Raw genomic sequence first — 26,144 nt, 5'->3', positions numbered from 1 at the left:
TCTGTTATTTTCGTTAATAATAGATGATGAATGATGATGGCCATTTGGGGGCGTTTGTTTTGTGTAAAAAATCAAGATTCCTTTCGCTATTTTCACTTGATTTTATCATAATACAAGCTTTACGTACTTATCATTTATCGGCGTAAAAATAACAGTAATATGTTCTTTCATGCCCAGTAATTTTGATTAAAGTACTTTCTCTCCAATTTTAATTACGATCGAGTGTCGTCCATGCTGCTGATACACGATAATTTGCAGTATAGTCATTAGCAGTTTGAACATTGTTTTCTCAGCTTCAGCTACAACTTGGAGCCAAAATTTAGCAGTATACTGTACAGTATTTCCTTGACGATCTTTTATTCATACTGAATAAGGGTATAATGTAAAAATATATCGGTCCTGTTCTACTTAATGTCATTTGTGCTATAACCTACAGTAATTGTTTATTACCGTACGATGGTTGAAATACCAGGTAAACGGCTGTTGTTAACCGATTCGATTATAAGCGAAACAACAGTTTCTCGTTTGGTTATTTATGGCTGTACGCATTTACGCAAGAGTATAACGTTACTAACAATACTTTTATCCTTCGCTTTTATGTTTTTAAACTATAAGATGGGATAAAGAGATGGAGGAAAAGTTGTGCATTGTAATTTGGTCTCTCTCGCTGCCTGATTATGCTGCTGCCTGCGCCCACGCGAAATTTAAAAATATTTTATAAATATTGTCGTATTGGTATTAATTGCTTACCCCATTGCAAAATCAAATTATCGTAAGGTGAATTATCGTAACTCGAGCATTACCTGAGTATTTCAATAGTTTTATTACAAAAAGTGCATTTAGTCATGAAAATGAGATGAAAATACAGTAATTAGTGAATGGGCGAATTTTCTGCGAATAATTGGTAGATATGTTCCTCAGAGCAATCCGTGAATAGGTGAGTCCGCGAATCGTGAGAACTCAAATACGGGGGTTTACTGTATGTTAGTTTATCTTTGTATGCTGTACCTGTTGTACATTTATGTACAGAAATAAAAATTATTTCCATTAATAATCCATTTTTTTTATCAGCTGAAAAATTATTTTCTTAATTATTTCAGTAGTAGGCCTCAATCAGTTGATTTTGAGAATGTAAACATTAGCCTAGCCTACTTAAATGCATATGGCAGATGATCAGTCTTTTAAAATTACGGTGATGTTATGTTAATAATACAGTGTAAATGGATTCAGTAAGTAAGATATCAGTTTCATTTGTCTTGAATACAACTGTAATAGCCTGTTTGACTTATGCAGATGGATACTGTAAGTGTAACACCCAGCCTAGCCCCGTAGTTCACACATGCACATTTTGTATCTTGTGTAAGATAATACAATAAAACAACTTAAAAAGATTTGCCATATAAAAATACATTTCACATGAGTAACTTACAAGTAATTTTATAGCTAATATATCTACCCTCATGCGGCAACTTTTTGAATTTCGCGGTAGCGCTTCTTTTCTGTATTATGTAGGTGGCCCTCTGCCCACTACCGGGGGAAGAAGGAACAACGTGGTGGCCATATCCCTTTGTTGGCTTTTTCCAGTTTTATTTCATATTGGTTGAAGTACAGTTGTTTTGTTCTGGTTGTGGCTCAGGCTTTAGGTGGTTTATTCTGCTTGCTCGTCAGCCAAGATCATGTTTTCGTCCGCAGAACTGGATCATCTAATCGAAGACACGTTTAAAGTTTTTGAAATCCTCAGTTTCCTTGATTGGGTTGTGGACGCACTGGCCAAGAAAATGGAGGACCATCAAGATCTTGCTGTGGCTATCACCTCGGATTGGCTCAGGGTTTTGTCCTGTGTGGACAAAGCCGTTAGAGATGGTTCTCTAGAGCTTTCTCCCCTTGTTACTTTGGGGTACTAAAGAAACGAGGGCTCTGGTGCTCTTTTACTTCCAAGGGAGTTACCCAGACTCAAAAGTCAGCTTTGATGTTCTTGCCCCTGGACAGAAATCATCTCTTCCCTCAAGACACAGTGAAGGGAATAGCTTCAGACTTGCAGAAGAAGACAACGCAAGACTTGTTGACTCAGTCTTCGCGGCGCCCCAGGACTCGTCTTCTTTTCAGTCTAGGGCCACCTCCCCCCTCCAGCAACAGCCCTTTCGTGGAGGGAGATCTAGAATGCGATTTAGGTCCTGTGCAAATGTCAGGTTTGCACCCAGGACCATCAAGAAGAGCTCTTCCAAGCTAGTGCAGAAAAAGTGAGACAGAAACCCTTCATGTACCTGTAGGAGCCAGACCTCTAGAGTTTTGGGAGAAGTGACTGATAAGGGGACCGGAACCCTGATTACCAAGGTTTTGAAGGAGGGCTGTGTCATTCTAATCTGGTAGAGCCCCCCCCTCCCATTAGTCACCTCACCCATCACACTGACAGTGTACTTGGTAGGCTCCGAGAGGCATTCAGCCCTATTGGAGTAAGTTTCCTCCCTCATCCAAAAAAGGGCCATAGAGGAGGTTCAGAACACCAGCATGGAGGCGTTTTACAATGGCATCGGGGGGATTGGAGACCAGTCCTTGATGTAATTGCCCTCAATCACTATGTATTGAAGACAAAGTTCAAGATGGAGACAAGCCAATCAGTCCTTGCATCCATTCACCAGGGCGACTGGATGATAACTCTAGATATGTAAGATGCGTATTTTCATATCCTAGTTCATCCAGTTTCCAGAAAATATCAAAGGTTTGTCTTCCAAGACAAGGTTTGTCTTCCAAGACAAGGTGTACCAGTTTCGGGTCCTTTAGTTCGGCCTTTCAACAACCCCTCAAGTATTCACAAGAGTCCTTGCTCCTCTATCAAAATTGCTCCACTTTGTAAGGATCAACGTCAGTCTTTACATAGACAACTGGCTTCTTCGATCCCTGTCAAAGGACAAACGCGTGAAGGACACACAAGATTCTTCTTCTGACCCAGGAGCTGGGCCCTTTTATAAATTTCAAAAGTCCAGTTGACCCCTTTGCAAGAAATCCTCTGTCTGAGGATGATACTGAACTCTCATGTTTTTCGGGCTTTTCCATACCCCAAGAGGATAACCAGCTGCCCTCAGACAGTCCAGAATTTTCTAGCCCTTTCATCTTGTTCAGCTCAACTATGGATGAGCCTATTGGGGACTCTGGCCTCCATAGAAATGTTTGTCAGACTGGGCAGACCACATATGAGTTCTCCAGTTTTACCTGATGGCCAACTGGAACAGAAAAACACAGCTAGACAGTCATATTTTTCCAGTCACCCCGGAGATCAAATTGGACCTGCAGTGATGGCTGTCAGAAGGGAAGTCCCTTCCCCCTCTGAACCCCTACCTAGACTTCTATTCCGATGCCTCAGACATAGGCTAGGGAGCCCTGCTAAACAATCAAAGTCTCTGGGACATGGACCACAGAGCAACAGGGCTTACATATCAACATAAGAGAGCTGAAGACAGTTCAGCTAGGCCCTCAGAGGTTTTCCCCTATAGTTCACAAGACAGTAGTGGTGCATGTGGACAGTGCCACAGCCCTAGCCTTTATTCGCAAGCAAGGCAGTACCCATTCCAGAATTGAGTGACTCTGGTTGCCTGCTTTATCCAGGGAAAGTTGAATGTGATGGTGGACGAGCTGAGCCGTCAAAAGCAGGTCCATCCCACAGAGTGGACCCTGGATCCCCTAGTTTGTCTAGATGTGTGGAAGTTGTGGGGCAAGCCAATTATAGACCTGTTTGCCACCTCCAGGAACCATCGTCATCCTCTGTTTTGCTCACCAGTCCCAGATCCTCTTGCATGGGCGACAGATGCCATGCTACAAGATTGGTCGAATTTAGACCTGTACACCAACCCGAGCCTCCCCCCTTCAGCATGATCAGGGAGGCTTTGAACAAGTCCCAGGAGCACCACAGTGTGACCATGACCCTCAAAGCCCCATTTTGGACTTCCCAAGACTGCTTTCCCAAAAACCATCTCTTCAAACAACCTCACTTCAGAAGACACTGCCAAGAGTTGTCCACTCCTGTCCTGGCAGGCTTCAGACTGTCTGTAAACTGGTCAGAGCGAAGGGTTTTTCAAGGGAAACAGCAGAGGCTATTGCACAGTGCAGAAGAAAGTCTTCTAGCCTTGTCTATCAGGCCAAGTGGTCAGTCTTTCAATGTTGGTGCCACAACCGCAATATCTCATCTTCTGAGACCACTCTAACACAGATTGTGGATTTTTTCCTTTTCCTGAGAAATACCAGGGGCTTGTCTTCCTCCAGCATTAAAGGTTATTGCGCTATGCTTAGCTCAGTCTTTAAGCTTAGAGGCCTGGATCTGTCTTCGAACTCTGATATTAAGGACCTAAAAAAGTCTTTCAGTACAGCGAAACAGGAAAAGAACAACTTTTTGGTCCCTTGGAATCTGGATATGGTCCTGAATTGACTGATGGGCCCATCTTTTGGGCCCCTTCGGTCTGCTTCTCTTTGGAATCTGACAAGAGATTGGGTTTCTCTCAAGGAAATGCAGTTTGCTCCTTCACCCTAGGCTTTCTGGCAAAGAACGAGGACCTGTCCAACCCCTGGCCTCGTTCATTTACTGTTAAGAACTTAGTGGACATTCTTGCTCACGAGGAAGACAGAGTTGTATGTCCAGTCAGAGCTCTGAGATACTACATTAATAGGACAGAAAAGATCAGGGGTCCGTCTAGTGATCTTTGGTGTTCAGTAAGGAATCAATCTTGTCCTCTGTCAAAGAATGCCTTCTCTTTCTTATTGAAAGATTTGATCAGAGAAGCACATTCCCAGATCCAGGAGGACATTTTACCAAGTTTTAAAGTGAGAGAGCAGTGTCTACTTCATTGACATTTAGATATAACATGTCCTTGTCCTCCATTATCCAGTCAACCTACTGGAAGTACGGGTCCATTTTTGCCTCTCACTACTTGAAGGAAGTAGAAACAGCATTCGATGATTGCAGTACCTAAGGGCCATTATCGGTGGCTGGCATGGTATAGGGTGAAGAATTATAGGAAACACTTTTTCTGCTATCTTTTCGTCTTAGTGTAGGGTTTTCGAGTTTTTTGGGAGCCTGGGCGTATGAGGTACCTGGAGCATCCACTGTTTTAGTGGATAGGTTGTGATTTTTTTATCAAGTGTTTTCAGAGCAGGTGACATCCTTGCCTGGTTTTTTAATCATGGTACAGGCAGTCCCCGGTTATCAGCAGCCTCGGTTACCGGCGATCCGGTTTTATGGCACTTGTCTAGCGACGACGATAACCAGATTTTCGTCACTGATAACCGGTTATCAGCACTGAAAACCGGTTATCAGCACTGAACTATCGCACTCTTATCGCACTGATGGCTGATCATCGCGGCGTGATCGTTATCGCGCCGCTAACCAGGGATCAGTGCTATTGTCGCCGATTTTCGGTTAGCGGCGATTTTTGGTTGTCATCACGCCTTTGGGAACGGAACCCCGCCGATAACCGGCAACTGCCTGTACTGCACCCAGGGCAAGGGAACCTTATTGTATACTTTGCTAGCCATCGGGCACATCCTCCGCTGCAAAGCTCCCACTTAAGTAAAGGCAGCCCACGGCTCAACAGCCACGCCACTATGGGTTAAGATGAGCACCCATGAGAGGTGGTATTCACTTGTGGTATCTCTCTTACCAGGTAAGGAAACAAAAAGCATTGCATACAATGCTGGCAGATTTTTCTATTTCAAATATATTATCATGCTTTAATGTTGTGGAGTAGACAGTGTCCATGTATCTCACCTCCATTCAGTGTGGGATTCAGCCATGTAATAACTTGGTAAATTACTTATATGAAAATGACATTAAATAATAAAATTGTTTCATAAAGACTTACCAAGTGATTGCAGAATCAGAGCCCACCCTCTTCCCCTCGTATGGACATGAGGGCATAAACAAATTGAATATGGCCTCCTTGTTGTTCCTTCTTCCCCCGGTAATGGGTGGGAGTTCACCTACATAATAAACAAAAGTTCTACCGTGTAAATCAAAAAGTTGCCATGCGAAGGTATTGATAAGTATAAATTAAACTTAATTTTATCATGGTAAGCTGTGGGTAAACACAGGTAGGCTACCTACCTACCAAATTGTCATTTACAAGAGAGAGAAAAAGAAGGGGCTGCATTTTTTCAAAGTGTATGCAGTACAGTATAATTTGTTACAAGGGGGGTGGGGAAGGTAGATAATGGCCTTTTGCATAAATTTTTCATTTTAAAGTGCAGTGTTTGTTGGTTGTAAGCATATTTAGTATTTGCAGTTATGCTGTATTGACAAGGTAAGGTGAGGAAGGGTAAGGAGTTTCTCTTAAACATCCATAGATTTTTTGCTTGCCCTTATTCAGCTGTCGGTCTTATCCAACAGGGCCTTGGCTCTATTAATCCGGATTATTGAGAGATTACGTGTAATTAGATTTGAAATAAAAACCTCTTTCAAAAGAAAGTAAAAAAAAAAATAAATAGGCTTTTTGCTGCATCCAGAAAAAAAAATAATACCAGGTGGCCTCAAACAGCTACAGTGATCAGGGACGGACAGAAACCACTCAAACTGTGAAAGATATAGCCATCACAAGTGACAGAAATGGTTTGCAAACAGTATTGCAGAAAAGTAGACTGACTGATGAGGGAGTCAGAGTCTGAAGGCAAAGGTAGGACCATGTCTGGAGCAAAAATGATCTTAAAGCATTTTTTGCTCATGGAAACTGTAAAAAACCAAGTTTGGCTCAGAGCTGTTAAATTATACAGTACACTGATTGACTCTTTTCAGAAATTCCCATTAACCCACTAAGGAAATGAGTTATTAAGGTGAATGGTTAACAGAAGGAACAGGAAGATGAAGATGTTGAACCAGAGTAGGCCCCCAGGTCTAGATAGAATTTTGTCATTGTTGATCAAAGAAGCAGAAGAAGGAAATGATCCTCACTTCTGTAACAGCAACATTTATAAAGCATCCTTGAAACAAAGAAAAGTAGTGAAAGAATGGAAATTACAAAATGTTACTCCCATATTAAAGACGACTTTAAAGGATGAACCAGAAAACTGTTGGTTTTTCAGTTTTCAGGAAGATGGTAAAATCGATCAGGGCAGATGCTGTAATGAGACACCCAGAATAAAAACATTCCAGATCTAAACAGCCAGCATGAATTTTCACTGTATTAAGTACATGATAAAAGTAGAACATTAGACATACACTTTATCTGATTTCAGAAGGTGCTACTCAAAGATTAAAGGCAAAGGCAGTGAATGAGTTTAGGCGTCTTTGGAGAACATTGGATAGAAGATCATGGAAGTGATGGGAAATAAAGATTAACATAGTCATGATGGGCATTATTTTGTTGGGAAAAGTCACAAGTGGTGTGTGTACCTCAGGGTTTAGTATTGGGTCCTTTGCTTCTCATCATTTACATAAATGACCGATAAACGAAATGGATATCCTTGTGAAATGGCCAATGCTGATCAGCCTAGATAAATGCAGTCAAGATACGGGTTGTAAAGACCAGAATGGCAACTATAACCTACTTGCAAGTTGATAGAGTTTTCATCAAGAGGAAAATTTAGGAGTTATTATCACTAGTGACTTGCAACCATCTGGATAACCTTTTGAGTAGTAAGAAAATTGAAAGAAAACAACAAAAACACCAGGATATACATTTAATATCAATTTACAGTAAACCCCCCATATTCGCGGTCTCACTAGTCCCGGACTCCAGTATTTGCTGATTTCTCTGTGGAACGTATCTACCCATTATTCACGGAAAATTCACCCATTTGCAGTATTTTTCACTGAGAAATTTTCACTAATTACTCTATTTTCATATCATTTTCATGACTAAATGCACTTTTTGTGATAAAAGTATTAAAATACTTAGGTATAAACATTTTTAGAAGGTTTTTTTGTGTTTAACCTATGAAAATAGGCAGTTCTAAGTGTTGTTAGAGGGGTTTTAAGTATTCGCGGATTTTAGTTATTCGCGGGGGGCGTGCGGTACGCATCCCCCGCGAATACATGGGTATACTGTACTTCTGTATGAGGAAAACAAGACTCTTTAATTTTATACAGTATACTAGTTAGACCTCACCTGTATGCGTCCAGAATGTTATCCCAAAGGAAGGACCAACAGAGCATAGAAGCATTACTGTATAAGCAAGATTAATCAGACTTGGGATATGAAAGGAGGCTAGAATGTCTTGGTTTATGCTCGCTAGGAGAGCATTGAGTAAGAGCTCAGTGGACACAGACATTTAGGATATTGACGTATCTGTTACCTTAAGTAGTAACCAAACTAGATCCAACAAATGGAAAATGGAACTAAAAAGGTTCAATGCCAAGATCAACCTTTTCATATGTATGGTAGCTATAGCAAGAATAGAGTAAATAAAGTGATCACCATAAGTTTTTGTCTCTCTGTCTCTCTTAAGGTGTTTCCTTGGGTGGACTAACAAGTCTTTGAGGTACCTCTGTCCATGTAACTTGATATAAGTAACATCCATAATCAAAATGCATAGGAACTGTACAGTATCACTGGAAATGCTCACATGCATACAGGGAAACAAGATAATATTTTTGAAGAGTATATTGTAACCCTTGACATTCTGTTCCATTTAATGATGCTGTTAATATAGGTGTATCAAAGTCAGGTATTTGTTACATTGCTGTATCCAGTTACCGACTAATTAATTTTTTGCTACCTAACCACAAAATTTCCTTATAAATTTCTTTTAAATAAAAATGCACTTGTTTAATGATTAAGGAAGTACTTCAGAAGCTCTGAATATTCTCACCAACATGTACATATTAGTTTGTCATTTACATACGTTATACTCTCTTCATATTTCATCAGTTACATCTTTATAAAATATGGTTATCACAGTGCTTGTTACCTGCTTGTTGGGAATCTAAGAGTAAAGGTTCAGATACTGTACAGTAATTTGGTAAAAAAAAAAAAAAAAGTACCCGAGTGAGACAAGGGTGTGTACCTGTAAATTTACTGTCCTTGACCAGATCTTGTTGTATGTACACATGGGTGAGTAAACAACAGAGCCATGGTCATTAGAGCAGAGCATTTAAATCTATAAGAAGTATATGAATTAAAAACCTATTACTCTTACCAAAAAGCCAGAACCAGTTGTAGTAGTAGAACATGCATATTTTATGTTTATATTGAAACTGACATGGTAATAAATTCATTCCATTTTCAGAGTAATGAACTTAGTCACATCAATGTCCCTGTTATGTTAATGCCAGATGACTTCAAAGCGTATTCAAAAGTCCGAGTTGACAACCACCTCTTTAACAAGTAAGCTTTTTCCTTTTTTTGTGAACCATCTTATGTAGAAAATGTATGTATTTTGAAATTCAGATAGTTTCACTCAGAAATTTTGGTAAATCAGATTTTCATATAAGTAACTTACCAAGTAATTACATAGCTATAGTTTCCACTTGCTCAACAGCTTAAATTTTAAAAATCACGGTAGCACTTCGGAAGTTTAGTGTAGGTGACAAGTCCTGCCCACCAATGGGGCTACTGTACTGGAAATGACTTACCAGAAAACCTCATTCTATTTCTGCCGGCTCTCGAGTAACATCTGGGGTTTGCTGCCACTTTTGTTTACACTACTAATTTTCAGTTGCATGGCTGGATTTCGATGAAGTATTACCGCTTTTTTGAGTAACCTTCAAGCTTTAATAGCTTTCTGGTTCTTGGTTATTATTATGGCTGATTTAAGTTCAACTGTTTTCGTTGTTATAGCATTACAGTAAACCCCTTGTACTCGCGGTCTCATGATTCGCGGACTCACCTATTCGCAGATTTCTCTGGAATGTATATACATTTTTGGCAGAAAATTCGCCCATTTGTGATATTTTGCACTAAGAAATATTCACTAACTACTGTATTTGCACATGATTTTCATGACTAAATGCACTTTTTGTGATAAAACTTAAAATACTCAGGTATAAGCATTTTTAGAGATTTTTTTTGTGTTTCAACTATCAAAATAGGCAGTTCTAAGTGTTTTTAGATGGTTTTAAGTATTCGCGGATTTTAGCTATTCGCCAAGGGGGGTTGGTACACATCCCCTGTGAATACAGGGGTTTACTGTAATCCATCTTTATACGATTCTCATATAGTTTGCAGTAAATGTGGGGGCAGAAATATAGTAGGGTGGAAACTTATGCTAAATGTAATGATTAGCAAGAGTAGAAGGTACTTAAATCTCAAATAGACAAGTTAGAGAGGGATAGAAAGGAAAGCGGCCACTAGAACAGAGAAACAAGCTTCCCTTAGCTTAGAATTCTACCTTAGCGTAGGTTAGAAGATAGCTCTCCTATTCCTTCTTTCCCCCTTCCTGCCCTTTTCTCCTGCTACTACTCCTCCTCTTACTTTTAATCCACCTACTCATGCACCTGGCTCCCCTGCTTCCAACCCTTGCCATTGCCAGTCTGGAGTGTAAGTTTAACAAGAATTTAACCTGACAGTGATGTAGTGAAGTGGAGGAGGTGGCTACTCGTCCCATCGGTTCTCTTAGACTAAGGTCACTGTCATACTCCCCGAAACCTGGGAGGCCGAGTGGGTTGGCCCATGGGTAGTTGGCCCCTCGGGTCGAACCTGTTGCATGTTCCCAAGTATTGGCAGACTGCCTCTGGAAAGGCGTCTCGACAGGAGAAAGTGTTGTGTAAGTGGTGGAGTTGGCTGCTCGTCCCACCGATTCTCCTAGATGAAGGTTCCTGTTATACTCCCCTAAACCGTGGGGGGATGTCATACCGTAGGCCCAAGGGAGGTCGGTGGGGTTTCCCCACAGGTATTCGCCCCCTCAGTCGAGCATTTTGATGGATCCCAGGCTTTGACAGACAGCTGTTGGAAATGTGTCTCTGTGGATGTGTGTCAGTTGTTGTCCAACTCTCAAGACTCCGACCCAGATTTGGAAGTGCCGCAATTGCTTTTTATTTTCGTCTTGTCCATTAAAGAGACAAGCAGGTGATGCTAGCCGCTCTTTTCCACTGCCCAGTTAGCAGTTTAAGGAGCTGGGCTCAGTCCCCTAGCCTTCCTGCAGTGTGTGGAACAGTCCAGATTTTTTCTCTCCTGAGCGTCTAGTAAACCCCCTGTATTCGGGGCGATGCGTACCAACCCCCCTGCGAATAGCTAGAACCCTTGAATACTTAGAACCCTTCTAAAAACACTTAGAACTGCCTATTTTGATAGTTCAAACACACACAAAAAAAAAAAAATGCTTATACAGGTATTATCCTACTTACCATGGGGTTAGGTTCCAAAAAACCTGTCGTTTGTTAGAAAAAACGTATCTCGAATACAGCCAAGCCTACCTAGGGTATTCAGTACCATGTATACAAATATGATAGCCTAGCCTAAACTATAAAGTATACTCTATACATACACGGTATAGTTATTATTAATATCAGCAAATTGTGGAGGTTCATGCAGAGTGACTTATGATAATTCAATACAAAGGGAAATTGAATGACAAACAAGAAATACTCAGCCTACACTGTGGTATATTGTATACATGTGCGGTAGCCTAGCCTACATTATACTATACTCTATATTCACGTATCGTATTATGAAAACATCAAGGTAACGAATATGCATCTTTTCCATGGATCTTTTGAAATGTTATGCCTTAGTTCACTATATCCAATAATATTGTATATATTCTTATAGTGCTTTTTTATTATGAATTGCAATCAATGGTTTGGTTTGAAAATTGCTTATGCGGTGTTTATTTTGCCATGTTTAACTCAGTTCAGAGTGCTTTTCCATTATTTAGTTCCAAGAGCCCAAGGATAATCCCTTGGTGCCCATGGTCTTCGTTCAAGCGCCCAACTCTTCTTAAGCGCCTGACACTGTCAGTTTCCAAACTCCCGGCTCCAGCTCCCGAGCACCTGGCGCCAACTCTTCAGCATCAATCTCCTGCTCAGAGCGCCAAGTGCCCATTTCCAACCATGAGTCTCCTAGCCTATGCAGTTCTCCTTCAACATTTGTGGGCGACCTTTCCTACCCTTTTTTGGCTCATGCTAGCCCCGGTCTCACCTACCTCGACCTTCCTGATAATGAGCCATCGAGATGACAGACCCAGGCTCCCCACATGGTGCTTTCCTCATTTTCTAGGAAGACACTCAAGGAGATTGAAGTTTGTTTTTCTGCTAAGAGGGAGCAAGGAAAGGCTTCCTTCATTTTTCCTCCCTTGCACTTAATCCATAGGAGGTTTCTTTCCTATGCCGCCAAGGAAAATCCTCCTTCCCGACGCTTGGCGTTTTCGTAAGCGAACATTTTTTTTCGTCGGCAGAACTTGACCTTCTTGGCAAGACCTCTTTGAGTTGTTCTTTGAAGCTTTCAAATTCTTGGACTGGATGGTGAGAGCGCTAGCAAAGAAGATTGGAAATAGCAGTGATTTGTGGAGACTTCACCTCGGACTGGCTAGGAGTCCTTTCTCATGCAGACAAACCTTCAGAGTTGGCTGTCTTGAACTTGTGGCTCTTTTCTCCTTGGGAGTTTGAAGGAAAGAGGTTTTTGGTGCTCTTGTTCCGCTAAAGGACTCACTCAACCCAGAAGTCGGACCTTCAGTAGAAGTCAACTTAGGATCTTCTGGCACATCCTTCCAAACACCCCAAGAATTCGTCTGTGGTAGTTCCTAAGATTGTCTCTCCTCTCCAGCAACATTCCTTTTGTGGGAGTAAGCCCAAGCCCAGTCTAGGAGACCCGTTCCAATTCCCACTTCCCGAACGGGAATTTCCAGGATGTGGTCTCCAGAAAAACAGCCTTCTCATCAACATCAGAGAGCTGAAAGCTGTTCATTTAGGGCTTCAGTGCTCCTCGATCCTAATTCACAACAAGACTGTGGCAGTCCATTCAGACAGTACGACAGCCCTAATGTACATTACGAAAGCGAGGAGTATGGATAAAATTTAGCGAGCGAAAGAAAGGGATTTATATATGAGTGCTGTGCATACATCAGTTATAACAATGGAATTTTTAATGGATCTCAGAATTAAAGATGGTGGACGATTAGGGATGGGGCCGCATGGCCTGGAATTGAAGATTCTAGGTCGGAATTTACTATTCTCTCAACTAGAGAGCAGAAATTTAGATTCCTAAATACCTGTCGATCAAGTGAGAGAGAGAGGATAAATCCAGCGATATGAAAACAGCTGCAGTCAAAGCCTTGGTGGTCGCCTACACAATGTGCCTGTCAAGGAATTCGGGACTTTCAAATTGTCCTTATCACATGGACAAAGGAGTAAGGGCACTATTCCTTTTATTAACTCATTGACTGAGTTGCTCCCTAGCTTCCTATTCTTAAAACATGCAGCTCGTAGAATGGTTACAATGCTCTCTTTTCATGAACTAAATTGGCATGCATGTGGTCTATCAATTACCTAACACTAATTGCAGTCACTTTTCGCACCTAGCATAAACCTCAACAAAATATTTCGACACTTGTACTTATGCTGTGGAACTGGCTCTTCTCATGTGCTTTAAATGGAGGAGGGGTATGATGATAGGGTCGTCTTTAACATGCGACCAGCCAAGCAGTTGCTATTCTGCTGATAAGTTGCAATTGCAACTTGCACGCATGCTGGCAAGGTTCTACAATGCTATGTATTTGCCTTTGATACTTACTTGATTCTGGGCGGCAACAGATAATCGCAGGGAGTTCTTTACATTATCAAGAAATCTACTGTGGTGTACTAAAACATCTGACTAAATAGACTGATTAGGGCAACTTTGTAGATGGATAAATCAAGGGAAACCCTGTTGTCTTAGGGCCTTTTTCATGTGAGAGAAGAGTATGTAAACTCAAGGTTCTCTTAATTAATTCTATTTACATAAACACAGATCAGAAGACTGAAGAACTGCGGGGCAGGTAATAACAGGGTCCTGCTAAATGAATGAATTCTGCACAGGAGAAATATTCTACGCTGATGATGTCTTCATAACAGGGACATCGCAGAGGGGTAGATTAAGGGGTGGCATAAGGCCACTGCACATGGGATAGAGCCGAGAGTGGTTCCACAGCCAAGGCCGATCTGCAAGAGATGCAGTGGCCTTATGCCACCCCTTAATCTACCCCTCTGCGATGTCCCTGTTATGAAGACATCATCAGCATAGAATATTTCTCCTGTGAAGAATTGATTCAATTAGCGGGACCCTGTTATTGCCTGTCCTATAATTTTTCATTCTTCTGATATGTTTATTATGTAAATAGAATTAATTAAGAGAACCTTGAGTTTGCGTAATCTTCCCTCATGTGAAGAAGGCCCTAAGCCAACAGGGTTCCCTTGATTTATTCTCTACACAGTTGCCCTAATCAGTCTATTTAGTCAAATGTTATAGTAAAATACAGTAGATTTCTTGATAATGTAAAGAACTCCCTGTGATTATCCGTTGCCACCCAGTATCAATTAAGTATCAAAAGCAAATACTAGCAATACTTACCAAGCAATTGCAGAATCGGAGCCTGCTCTCCTCCCCTCTCATGGACATAAGGGCACAAACAGAATGAGGTTTCCTGTCAAGTCGTTTCCACTACTCCCATTAGTGGGCAGGGCTTGTCACTAAACTATCGAAGTGCTACTGCGATTTTTTAAATAAAGGCTGCCACATGAATTAGAAACTATAACTATGTAATTACTTGGTAAGTATATATATGAAACTTAATTTTATTATGAAAATATCATTTTCATTTCCATACACTGTAATTTTTTGTTTAGTAATTTTCAACACTTGCTTATTGTCAAGTAGTTGCAGTGTTTCAGAAAAATACAGTATGTTGAAATTAAGATGAGCAAATCACATATTCACCTTCATTGTGTTTGGCTAGGTATTTTTATTACTCTTATATTCTGCACTTGCAAGTAAAAACATATCAGTACTACTATGAGATTCAGAGCCTTTGTCTCAGTGTTTTTCTGGAATAACTTTTTTTCTGTGCTCTTGACAAAGATATTACTTAGCCATAGTATACTTTACATCCTTACCTAATTTTTGGCAGCATTCTTTATTACTTATATTAAAAAAAAGTATATTCATAAGAGTAAAATGAAGCAGCCAAAGCCAGTGGCAGAACACTGTAATGTATGGCTTCAGAGTTATACGTGGCGTAAACATATGACGTCCCGACTTCTCCCACAAGGTGATGACGACAAAGAGCTGTCTCTGAAATTCTGAATGAATATTCATACCTTGTTAAGGCTTCAAGAATGGCGGCTATGATAAGTCATTGTCCCCATGGTTGCAGGACAGCTTTTGTGATTCAACTTGCACAATTGTTTAGAAGTGAGGAGGCCCATGGCAAACCCTACGTAGGGTTGAACAGGTAAATGAATAATAAGGCCCTTTTTTGGGTAAGGAGTACACCCGGACATCCAAGGCTACCAAGTTTTCGTCATTTGTTGACTTCAATAAGGTGCAGAAAGATAATTACATATGCTCTATAAAGCAATAGTTGTTGATTTCTTAGTAAAATATAACTTGCGGAGCAACATTAAAACTTGCTTTGCCAAAAAAAAAAATGTCATGGTGTATAATACATCACTGAATGACCTCTATAGGTCCCAGTGTTTGGGCTTAGCCCAAAACGCCATAATCCACCCATAGATTATAATGTCAAGTTTCCTCATATGTAATTATATTAAATAAAGGATCCATGTAAGGGCATGTCATTTCATATGATCGCTCCTGTCCTCTTAGTGACAGAGTACAACAGTGGCTGAATTGTAACATTACAGTATAATGAAAGTTGTTTTCATATTCCACAGAATATTACTGACATGGTAGTTCGATTGTTGGTAGGCTTTTAAACACCAAGATTGCTTGCACACTAACAAGTATAAGTATACTCGGTCCTTCAATATGCTCGCTTGAATGATTTGTTAATTGATTTTTAATTATATAATTTTTCAATGGAGAAATAGTGATAGAAAGTAATTTTTTGGATTACTTGTGGAAACCTTTTTCTTCAAGGATTCTAGCACTTGACCTCATGGCATAAGTCCTATATACTACTACTACCAGTACTACAAAGTGTAAACAAGGAGTATTGGTTGTATTTCATTGTTGCCAGAGGTTGAGACTTTTTCATGAAGAGCCAATTATCCATCGAGAAGGAGGCAAGTTAATGACGTCATAAGTTACGTCATATCATTGAAAGACATTCCTCTGAGTTTGCTGGCGATGTCTACAAGAAGTCGGTGTTACTCTTATAATTACCAGAATTATGCAACTTTTGTAGTACAGAATACAGTACAGACAAAAATTAGCTAGGGATGTAAGGTACCCTGTGACAAAGTATCATCTTTGTCAGGTACATTGGTAAAATTCCGGAAAAACACCAGGACACCAGCTGTGAATCTCATAGTAAGTAAATACAGTAAGCTTGGATTAAGAATTATTTCATTCAAGAATATGTTTTCTTTCTTTCAGAGCATTCTAACAAAATCTGAGATTATAATAATAATTTTTCTTTCACAGAGAGAACCTTCCTTCACATTTTAAAGTCAAAGAATATTGCCCAATTGTGTTCAGAAACTTAAGGGAGAGGTTCGGCATCGATGACATAGACTTTCGAGAATCACTGACTAGGTATGCATGTTGAGCGTGTTTTGTATAGTTCCATTTGTTATTGTGATTTTTTGTAATTAGGTGTCTGTTTTGTTTGTGTCAGATAAGGATATAGTGCATATATTTGATTATTTTTTTGTCAAGAGCTTGTCTTGATGTAGATGATTTTGAAGCCATAGAACTTAAGAACTTAATTTCAGAATATTTTAGAATGTGTTAAATCCTCTATAACTTGAAAGTTCTTTTTTGTTAGAATTTTAATTATGCATATGGGAAAGTTAAAGGCTTTATCTTTATTTTACAATACTGTTTATCTTAAGGAGAGTAATTTTTGGTCACATAAGTCTGCTTTTTGGTATTCTGGGAAGATTTGTTTAAAAATTTTTGTTTTTTCTCTATTTCTGTCATCCTAAGTAGAAGTTAAATTTTTTTTACCTAATGTTAATAACTTTTATTGTTATTGACAAGTGCATATTACAGTTTTAGTAGATATAAGTTAATAGAAAATACTGTTAAATTCCTTGTTCATACTTTCTATTATTTTGACTTAATTTACCATATGTACATGTTTGCCATAGAATATCACACAAGGTGTAAGAAATGAATTGGCATTTGCTTATTTGCTGGTCACAGCCTCAACATACAAGATCTTTGCCATTGCGAAGATACTGAATTAACACTTTCACTGTCTCATTTGATGAAAGACATTATCACAGATTATCATTTCACTGTCTCATTTGATGAAAGACATTATCACAGATTATCCAGTTGAGCTTGAAGTTGCTGCTTAGTTGCTAGTAACTAATACATACAGTAAATGTAATTCCCCAAAATTGTGGTGTATTTTTATTTAGGTGTTGCATTGATGAATAAGTGAAGTACAAGTTCTTAGTTTTATAAATTGTTCAGCTTTAGACCAACTTCATCTATATAGCAGCTGATTTTGTATATTGTTGTTTTCAAGAGCAGATCTTATGAAAGGGAGTAGGAGATTTGTGTGGTAACCTTCAAAAGGCTTCTTTCATGCTAAGAGTTTTCTGTATTCTGTTTATAATCGTGTTTTGTCAAGTTTTGGTTTCTCTCAATTTTGAGAGAAGATTTTGATGGAACTTTATTATATAAGAATTCATAGCGGGAAAATGCATGCACACAGAAATCAGGAGTAATGCTATCTAACCTCTTCCCTTACTATCACAAGTTCACTTGAGAACCATTACCATATATTTTTTTTTTTATTTACAATTATGAGAATATTTGTTCATTACCCAGGAATATCCCCACTTCATCTATTAACAGGATTTTACATATTCTTCAATGCATTCATGTTTTCTATTCTTCCTCTCTGTCGTTATCAAGCAGTTATGTTGCATTTTTCTCAGTATATGACGGTGTGTCTCGTTTACTTTCATGATAGAGTTTTAGGTATCTAGTGCTCACAATCATGATGAATGATGAAGAAACTAGTAGCAATAATTATGATGATGACTTGAGTTAAACCAGGAATGTAAAAATATAATATTTCAGTGTTGATAGCTTCAAAAATTACTGAATATTTTTCAACTAAAGCTGTGTACTGCCTATTATCCTATATAGAACATCTAAAACAATAAATGTAAAACCAGCTATTTTTTTTTACCCGTCTTTGCTAAAAAAAAAAATTGTGAAAGGGAAGAGGTTAATAAGTAGCATCTTCAATACTTAAGATGTGTAATGAGCAAGTGGCCTATGTGAAAGTTGAAATTTTTCTATTATATGATTTAACAAATGTTGAAAATGTTAAGCAGATGTTATGGTTCTAGATAAATGGAGAATTAGTGTACAAACTTTTCATTTAAATTTCATGAAGATATGAAACAGTATAATGAGCAAGAGGCGTCACTGTTTAGGAAATGGAGTCATTCTGTAGTATGCTACTATTTGGGCACTTAAAAAACAAATTGAAAACATATGGAATAGAACTGCAATACAGAATTACAAATGACTTTGTACTTTTTTACAAGGTAGGGAAAATATAGATAAGAGAAACCATACGTGTACTTTTTTACAAGGCAGGGAAAATATAGATGAGAGAAACCAGAATAGATCTTAGCATTAGAGGATGTCACTGAGAAAGTCGTGAAACAAATAGTATGGTTTTTAAGTGAAAGAGAGTAGTATTGCAAAACCCAAAATTTAACCATGAAGTAAAGAGGAAAAGCAATGACAAGCATTAAACTAATTGGAACCTGGAAGCAGCGTTTTTGATAAGTGCTAATACTATAAATAATGAAGCATTCAGAGTTAGGTTGAAATGAAACAAGTTGGGGCAGTGCATATATGGTAAATGATGTACCCTACTTGACAGGATAAAATATGGCAAAAAGAATAACACATGGTTAAAACTACACTAATCAAAACAATATCAACAAGGTTTCCTGGCTAAGATCTATGAGGTATTTAGATTAGAATGAGGGGAAAATTCAGGCTCTGATTTCAGTCATCCATATATTGAAGGCTCATAAAGAGCTTATACATATATGGACTCAATAAATTCAAAGCACTGTTAATAGAGCATATGCATTATCCTTCTTGCATGATGTTTAGAAGGACTTGTCCACTGATGCACACCAGTACAAAGACTTAGTAAATTTCTTTGTTAATGCTTGAGAAAGATCCTTGGGATACTCTGGTATCCTGGAACCCTAAATATGGCATTCATACACTTTCTATATCCATTTAGTATTAAAAGATTGTTGAATGTCTCAAATTCTAAAGAAAATATTGTATGGAGGAAAACAAAGAAGGGAAAAATAAGTTTGAAGACCTCTTTTGCATTATTCCAATTATCTAAAGTGCAATAAATGACTGTACCCAGATAATGCAGGGTGGAGCTACATCAGCAGCAACAGTATTGGTAGTGAGCTTGCTTGTTTTCATCACCATTGATTATCTTGAGTTACTTAACTGTATTCATAGTGTCTAGAGATTATGACAGAAAGAAAAGCATATCAATAATGAAACAGTCATTAATGAGGTAGACAAGTAAAATGTCTCCATTGAAAAAGCAAATTGAGACATTCATTGAAGCAACACCTAAATGAATTACAGTATATACTGCAGAATGAGAGTTATACATTGGTGAAATTAATAGTTTGTTCATTATAATGCATTGTGAAATTAATAGTTTGTTTATTATAATACATTGGTGAAATTAATAGTTTGTTCATTATAATTTTTTGCACTAAGCCTTCTTCAAGTTCATTGTTTTATGATATTTAAAAAATCTTTAAGCATTTGCCATAGCAGATAAAAAATTAGGTGATCTCTGGTTGCACACTTTTTTTGGAAATGCCATCTGCTTTGACATTGTTGTTTTAGACTTCCAGTTAAACTTTGAACTTTACATTCAATGGGTCACAGTGTATTGTTTTTTCATCTCAGCATAAGATTAGTAGAAAACAAGATGATGATAGTAAAGTCAGTATTAATTGTATATGTGTTAGATGTTGAATCCTAACAAGGGGGCCCCTCTCAGGTCGAAACTAATACGAGTCCCACCTTATGGGGTCATGCCTAGTAACAGGTAATAGTAGACAGTGTGTGTATTGTTTTCTTTTAAGAGTTCACCTCTACCTATCAGCTTACTAGTCCCTTTCATTAACTATTGTTGTATCTTGATGTTACTACTGATTATATTCCACCAGTTCAAAGCCAGAGGTGGTTCACGCCCACTTTATTCTAATGAATTTCCTCATAACATGGTTTTTGTGGTTTTGTGGTGTTACCTTACTGACTTGTAGAATATGACTGTATAGGACTGTTAATATAGCTAAAGTTCTGTAATAGCGTGTGTTCATGCAGATTACAAATCCTCTTACTTTTACTAATATCTAAATGCTTGGTTAGGACAGACAAATCAGTTACTGAATAGCTCTTACAACAAGCAGAGTGGATATTAAAGAATAGGCACACTGTCTTCCTTTATATGAACTGCTTTCTCACCAATCAAGCTCTCATTCCCTGACCTTTTCTCATGAGCACCCACGAGGCTTAGTATCCATCGTAAATGCCTTGTCATTTTTGTTACTTTAGGATCAATAGTTGGTTGTCTGTGTATTCATTATCATTGTGATCAAGTATTTTTTTTTTACACATAAAATATTTCTGGCTGTGTTACTCTAATCAAGGGTTACTTAACTAATTTTTACTTTAAGGCAACACCACAGGGCAAAGAATAAGGGGAGGGGTGCCCTCAACAGACATGACATGATCAGTAATAAGCAAAATCACAGCAGTAAGACAGTTGAGAATGTTGTTGAAGTGGAAGATCCTGAGGTTTCAGTTACCTCATCCATGGACAGAACTGCTGTGAAAACCTGGTCCTGGAACACAGAGCTGACCACCTCTTTGAACTGGGCATAGGAAAGTGGCATTCACTAAATTAATGATCTCCAGTGGGGGATTAGGCAAAATTGCAGAGTAGGAGGAGGAAAGGAAGTGGAGGTGGAAGGGGCAGGTGATGAGGAGACCAGGAAATCCTTTCTAGGGGGATAGGAAAATTATCAGGAAAGGAAGACATTCTTGGAGGCAAAACTTCACCAGGCAAGAAGACTGATTTTCATAGTGCTCTTAACAAGAGGAAGTGGCATCAAGTTTAAGACAGGAGTCAAGATTTGAAGTTGCAGCTGCACTGTGATAGGATGAAAAAGAACTAGAAAACACACCAAATTGGTAGCACAAAATGACACATTTATATACCCACCTGTGGGTGTAGAGGAACTACTGATCCACAGACTAGCTTACACACACATACGCTGAACAGGTCTTATGAGGGGGATATAGTTGCTATGTACAAGAAGGACTCTGCAAATGCTGGCTTTTTTCCAAGGATGACTTGAAAGACCTAGAGGTCTAACTGACCTTGCCCCCACAAGTATGCTAGGGCATGTGTAAAGTAAATCTCGGAACAATAAAAAATTCAGACTGTATCAAATGTCTGAATTTTTTATTGTTCCGAGATTTACTTAGGAAGCAGAAGTTATTTGTGGTAAGTAATATCTTAGACAAAAATAGAGAATGAAAGGTGTCTATTACTGTAAACTACAAAAAGGAAAAACTATTTTCACGGAAAACTTACAACCTTGGTAAGGAACTGGCAAAATTCACTCTATGTAGCTCCCAAGTAAACTAAGCAAAATTGACACACTTTGGAGAAATCGCATGAATGATTAGGTAATTTGAAAACTGAAAAATTAGTACTCACAGTAACACAGCGTCTAAAATGTAATAACCTACCTACCAAAAGGCAAAAACACATTGTTTGTGATTGTTGCTCACAGCATTGAGCAGCAAAAGTCACAGTGAAGCAATTTAATAAACAGTTTGTGAATGAAAATTAATGAATGGACAAATACTAAAGAAAAACATATATAATCCTGGGATGCAGAAAACACAACAGACTGGCCAGTGGAGTGTGAATTGGGCATCTGAATTAGGTGTTTTCTCCTTACAAGATCTCCCAAGATGGTGGGACTGAACTCTTCACATGGAGTATGGTTCTTGTTTAAGATTTTGTAAAACAGTGTAGTTCATTTAAGACATACTGTTTTTATTACCATGCTTGTAGATAAGCTGTAGTTGAATTTTTGTATCTTTGTGCCATATTTTAAAATTTTTAGTAGTTTCATTTATAGGGATTTACTGTGTGCCATATTTTTCAATTTATAATAGTTTCTTGTTATTGGGATTGACTTTTTTTTTTTTTTTTTTTTTTTTTGCAGTGCTGGTTTTGTATATCCTTTCACTTATCAGCCACTCATTGCAGGAAAAGTGTTTTACTTAATGCTATGGTCTCCTTCTTATTTTTGTGATGTTTTTCACCTTTTGCTGAAAAGAACTCCTACACCACCCAGATTGCACTCGCTCCTCAAGTGATGCAGAGATTGGCTCTAGGTAAAATGTACTTGTGCCAGCAAGAAGGGAAATGGACACCAAGTCAGGATCATGCAATTTATACAGCTCTCAATTCAAAGACTGGGCTGTCCATCCCCCTTTCATTGGCACAGGCGCTTATATTTGTTTTTAACACAATGTGATCCCCTTAGATACAGAACATGGAGTAGGACTTCCTTTTCTGGCTAGTTTGATTCATGTCTTTTAGTATAAACAATGGACAGGGTGAACCATAGACATTTCGCAGCAGAGTACATGATCTGCGTGTAAAGAATCAGCCAACCACAGTTCTGCCGCATAAAGCCAGTCAACCCACTGCTAGGCATGTGTGCCATGTCAGGCATCTTGAGAAATAATTCATAGGCGCAGTAGCTGTGCTTGCACAAAGGGATATGATGTGAAATGATTTTGTGACTGGTTTGGATGATGTTATTAAACATTTAGGATCTACAATTCCAATGTGGAAAAAGGCATCTTGTCGACAGACAACAGGTGCCAGCCAGCATCAACAGTAATCCAACCAAGCTAAACTCTGAAATAAATTAAAATTGACTTGGACAAAACAGCTCTCATTAGTAAGGGCTTTCATGTATGCATGTTTACTAGCAGTATCCAGACAGATGTATGAGTAGACACGGTGATGACATTTCATTACTGTGGGTTAAATAATCTTCTCTCAGAATACATTGATGATGAATAAGTAATCTAAGTACAGACCACAGAAGTAAACTAAGTTACAGGTACCAAATACTGTTCCAGCTTAATGACAGTCTCTTGTTGGATAAACACAGTACTGTAGATGAAAACTTACGGAGTCATTTGCATTATTGTTATTGATGAAAACAACCAAGAGAAGTAGATTGCAGAAGAAAATGCAGATAAGAACTAAACAGATGAGGAAGTAACATATAAGCTGGGGGTCAGTTTACATGCCCAAGCTTTAGGCTGTTGGCAAAAGTCAGAGGGAAAAATACTAGTATGAAATCTGTCATGTATTTTAGTTTGGTAAGTCAAGTTAATTTACTGCTATCCATTTCAGGGACTGCGAGTCATTGTTTTTCTCAAATATCTTTCAAACTAATTATTTTATCGAAATGGTACTTGAACACAGTGTACAAGACACCTCCCGCTAATTTTTGGTAATATAGTGCACTGTCGAATGGTGTTAATTAAGGCGTTTACTCTTGACTTGTAAAGGTAAAATCACAAGTCAGCAGGCCTAAACTATGCAATCAAATGTCCACCATCTCCCATAGACAGGGAAGTGGGAGGCAGAGATGGAGAGGCCAGGAAAGTGGGTTGAGGGAGGAATGAGGAGGGGAAGGGAGGAGGAGGAACAGGATGGGGGTAAAGGACATTTGAATGCATAGTTTGGTGATGCTTGGCAACACCATGTAAGTCAGGAGTAAAAGCCTTAACTAAAACCATTTGACAGTGCAGTAATTACCAAAAATTAGCAGGAGGTGTCTTGTACACTGTGTCAAAGTACAGGTATTATCCTACTTACAATGGGGTTAGGTTCCAAAAAACCCATTGTTTGTCGGAAAAAACGTATCTCAAATTAGCCTAGCCTACACTAGGGTATTCAGTATATTATACATGTAGGTAGCCTAGTGTACACTATAAAGTATACTCCATACATATACAGGGTATTTCAAAATTAGAGGCCCCCTCACCCCCCCCCCACTACAGCATAAACTAAAATTGATATGGACAAAAACAAAAGTAATTCAGAACAGGTATTTATTTAAGTTTCTCTCTGAGTATTAAATATTTTGTGTGGCCTCCATCTCCCTGTACCACAGTCTGCATTCTTGAGGTATATGATTTCAGCAAATCGCAAAAAAACTGAGACTCAAACTCCATTTCCCTGAGCACTTTGGTCACCTCTCTTCGCAGGTCGTCGAGGCTTGGTATACCATCATAGTTCACCGTGCACGCTTCAACACGATCCTTTAAAATACTACCAATGTTTTCACAACATTAAGGTCAGGGGAGCTACCTGGAAATTCACTTGACGAGAAGAAATCGATACCACTGTTTCGAAGCAGCTCCTGTGTCTGAAGAGCCTTGAAACATGGTGCCTTATCATGCAAAAATGTGACTTCTTCAACAGATAACACATTTTCAGGATCTTTGAGGAAAGGAAATACTCCACCAGTAAGCACAGTTTCTCTGAAGTATTCGCCATTCCATGACTCCTTTTTCTTTGATGATCCACATTAACCATTTGGCTGTGAAACAGAAAAATTCCCAAACATTTAGGAAATTTCACAACTTGGTGATAGCGCACGTCATCGCTGGTATCATCCAACTTTGCAGCCCAAATGATGTCATTTTTATTATTTGGCTTCCTGACTGTGTAAATGAAGAATTCATCTGATGCAGCAGCATGGAGAAAGTCAGCTTCATCCCAGTCGTTAAGAAATGAACCACAAAACCATGCATGGTCTTCTCTCTGTTGCTGAGTGATGTTGGGCTTGCTGATAACATGAAATGGCTTGATACCAGATTTTTTCAACTTACGATATACAGCACTATAACTTTTCTTCTTCCTCTTTTTGTTTCTAGTTCAAGCGCCAGTTTACGTAAAGACTTTCTTGGTCTACCCACTGCCTCAGCTATGACGTCTTTTGACTCCTGAGAAAGGACTTAAGGCCTCCTAAGATTCTCACTCTTTTCACGTTGACAGTCATATGGATTTTTGTCCCAGTTTCCTTTAACAAAGGATTCATCTCTTTTAATGTATTTAGCTATCCAGGAACATGAAATGAAGGATGCGTCAGCATCCCTGGCCTCTCTGAAGGTTATAGCCTGGATTCGGTCAATCCATCTGATTTCATCAGAGTCGTTATCCATGGCTGTATCTAACTCCGTCGCTCAGTCTGAAAATAAAGGAAATGTAAAATGAAAAATAGCTTAATAAAAACTTAAAATAATGTACTTGGAGATAGGCCATAGCAGAAAACTTCATAACTTTCCATTTGTTCTGTGGAAGGGGGGGCTCTAATTTCGAAACACCCGGTATAGTATAGTAATTATCAATATCAGCTAATTCTGGAGGTTGATAATACAGTACAAAGAGAAATTGAATAACAAACAAGCATTAGCTTAGCATATACTATGGTATATCATATACATATACGGTAGCATAGCCTACATTATATTATACTCTATATTCACATAGTAATATTGTATTATACAAACATCAGCATAATGAATATGCATCTCTTCCATGGATCTTTTAAAATGTTAGGCTTTGCTTCACTGTGTCCAATAACATTGTATATATTCTTATACTGCTTTTGTGTTATAAATTGCGATCACAGATATCAATGTTTTGGTTTGGAAATCGATTACGCGGTAAGTTTCTAATTAACCTAAATGAATATCCAGGTACACGCAGTCCCGGTTATTGGCGATCCGGTTTTGTGGCGCTTGTCTAGTGACAACAATAACCAGATTTTTGACACCGATCTCCAGATATCGGCGCCAACCCCCAGTTATCGGCACTGATCCCCACTTATTGGCGGCAACACTCCCCCCCCCTGTTATCAGCTCTGATCCCTGGTTATCAGCGCCGATAACCAGGGATCAGCGCTATTATCACCAATTTTGGGTTATTGG

General features: G+C 38.8%; 1 protein-coding gene across 1 annotated transcript in view; it reads left to right on the top strand.

Moving 5' to 3' along the window:
- Window positions 1–26,144, top strand: part of PIP4K (phosphatidylinositol 5-phosphate 4-kinase) — a 109,821-nt gene that overhangs the window by 17,502 nt on the left and 66,175 nt on the right. Inside the window, exons 2-3 of the mRNA XM_067120637.1 lie at window positions 9,208–9,305; window positions 16,497–16,607. Coding sequence (XP_066976738.1) covers window positions 9,208–9,305; window positions 16,497–16,607 — 209 coding nt within the window. The remainder of the gene's footprint in view (window positions 1–9,207; window positions 9,306–16,496; window positions 16,608–26,144) is intronic.

This window comes from Macrobrachium rosenbergii, chromosome 2 (assembly GCF_040412425.1).
Source record: "Macrobrachium rosenbergii isolate ZJJX-2024 chromosome 2, ASM4041242v1, whole genome shotgun sequence".
Classification (NCBI taxonomy): domain Eukaryota; kingdom Metazoa; phylum Arthropoda; class Malacostraca; order Decapoda; family Palaemonidae; genus Macrobrachium; species Macrobrachium rosenbergii.
This window is presented reverse-complemented; position numbering and strand designations above follow the sequence as displayed.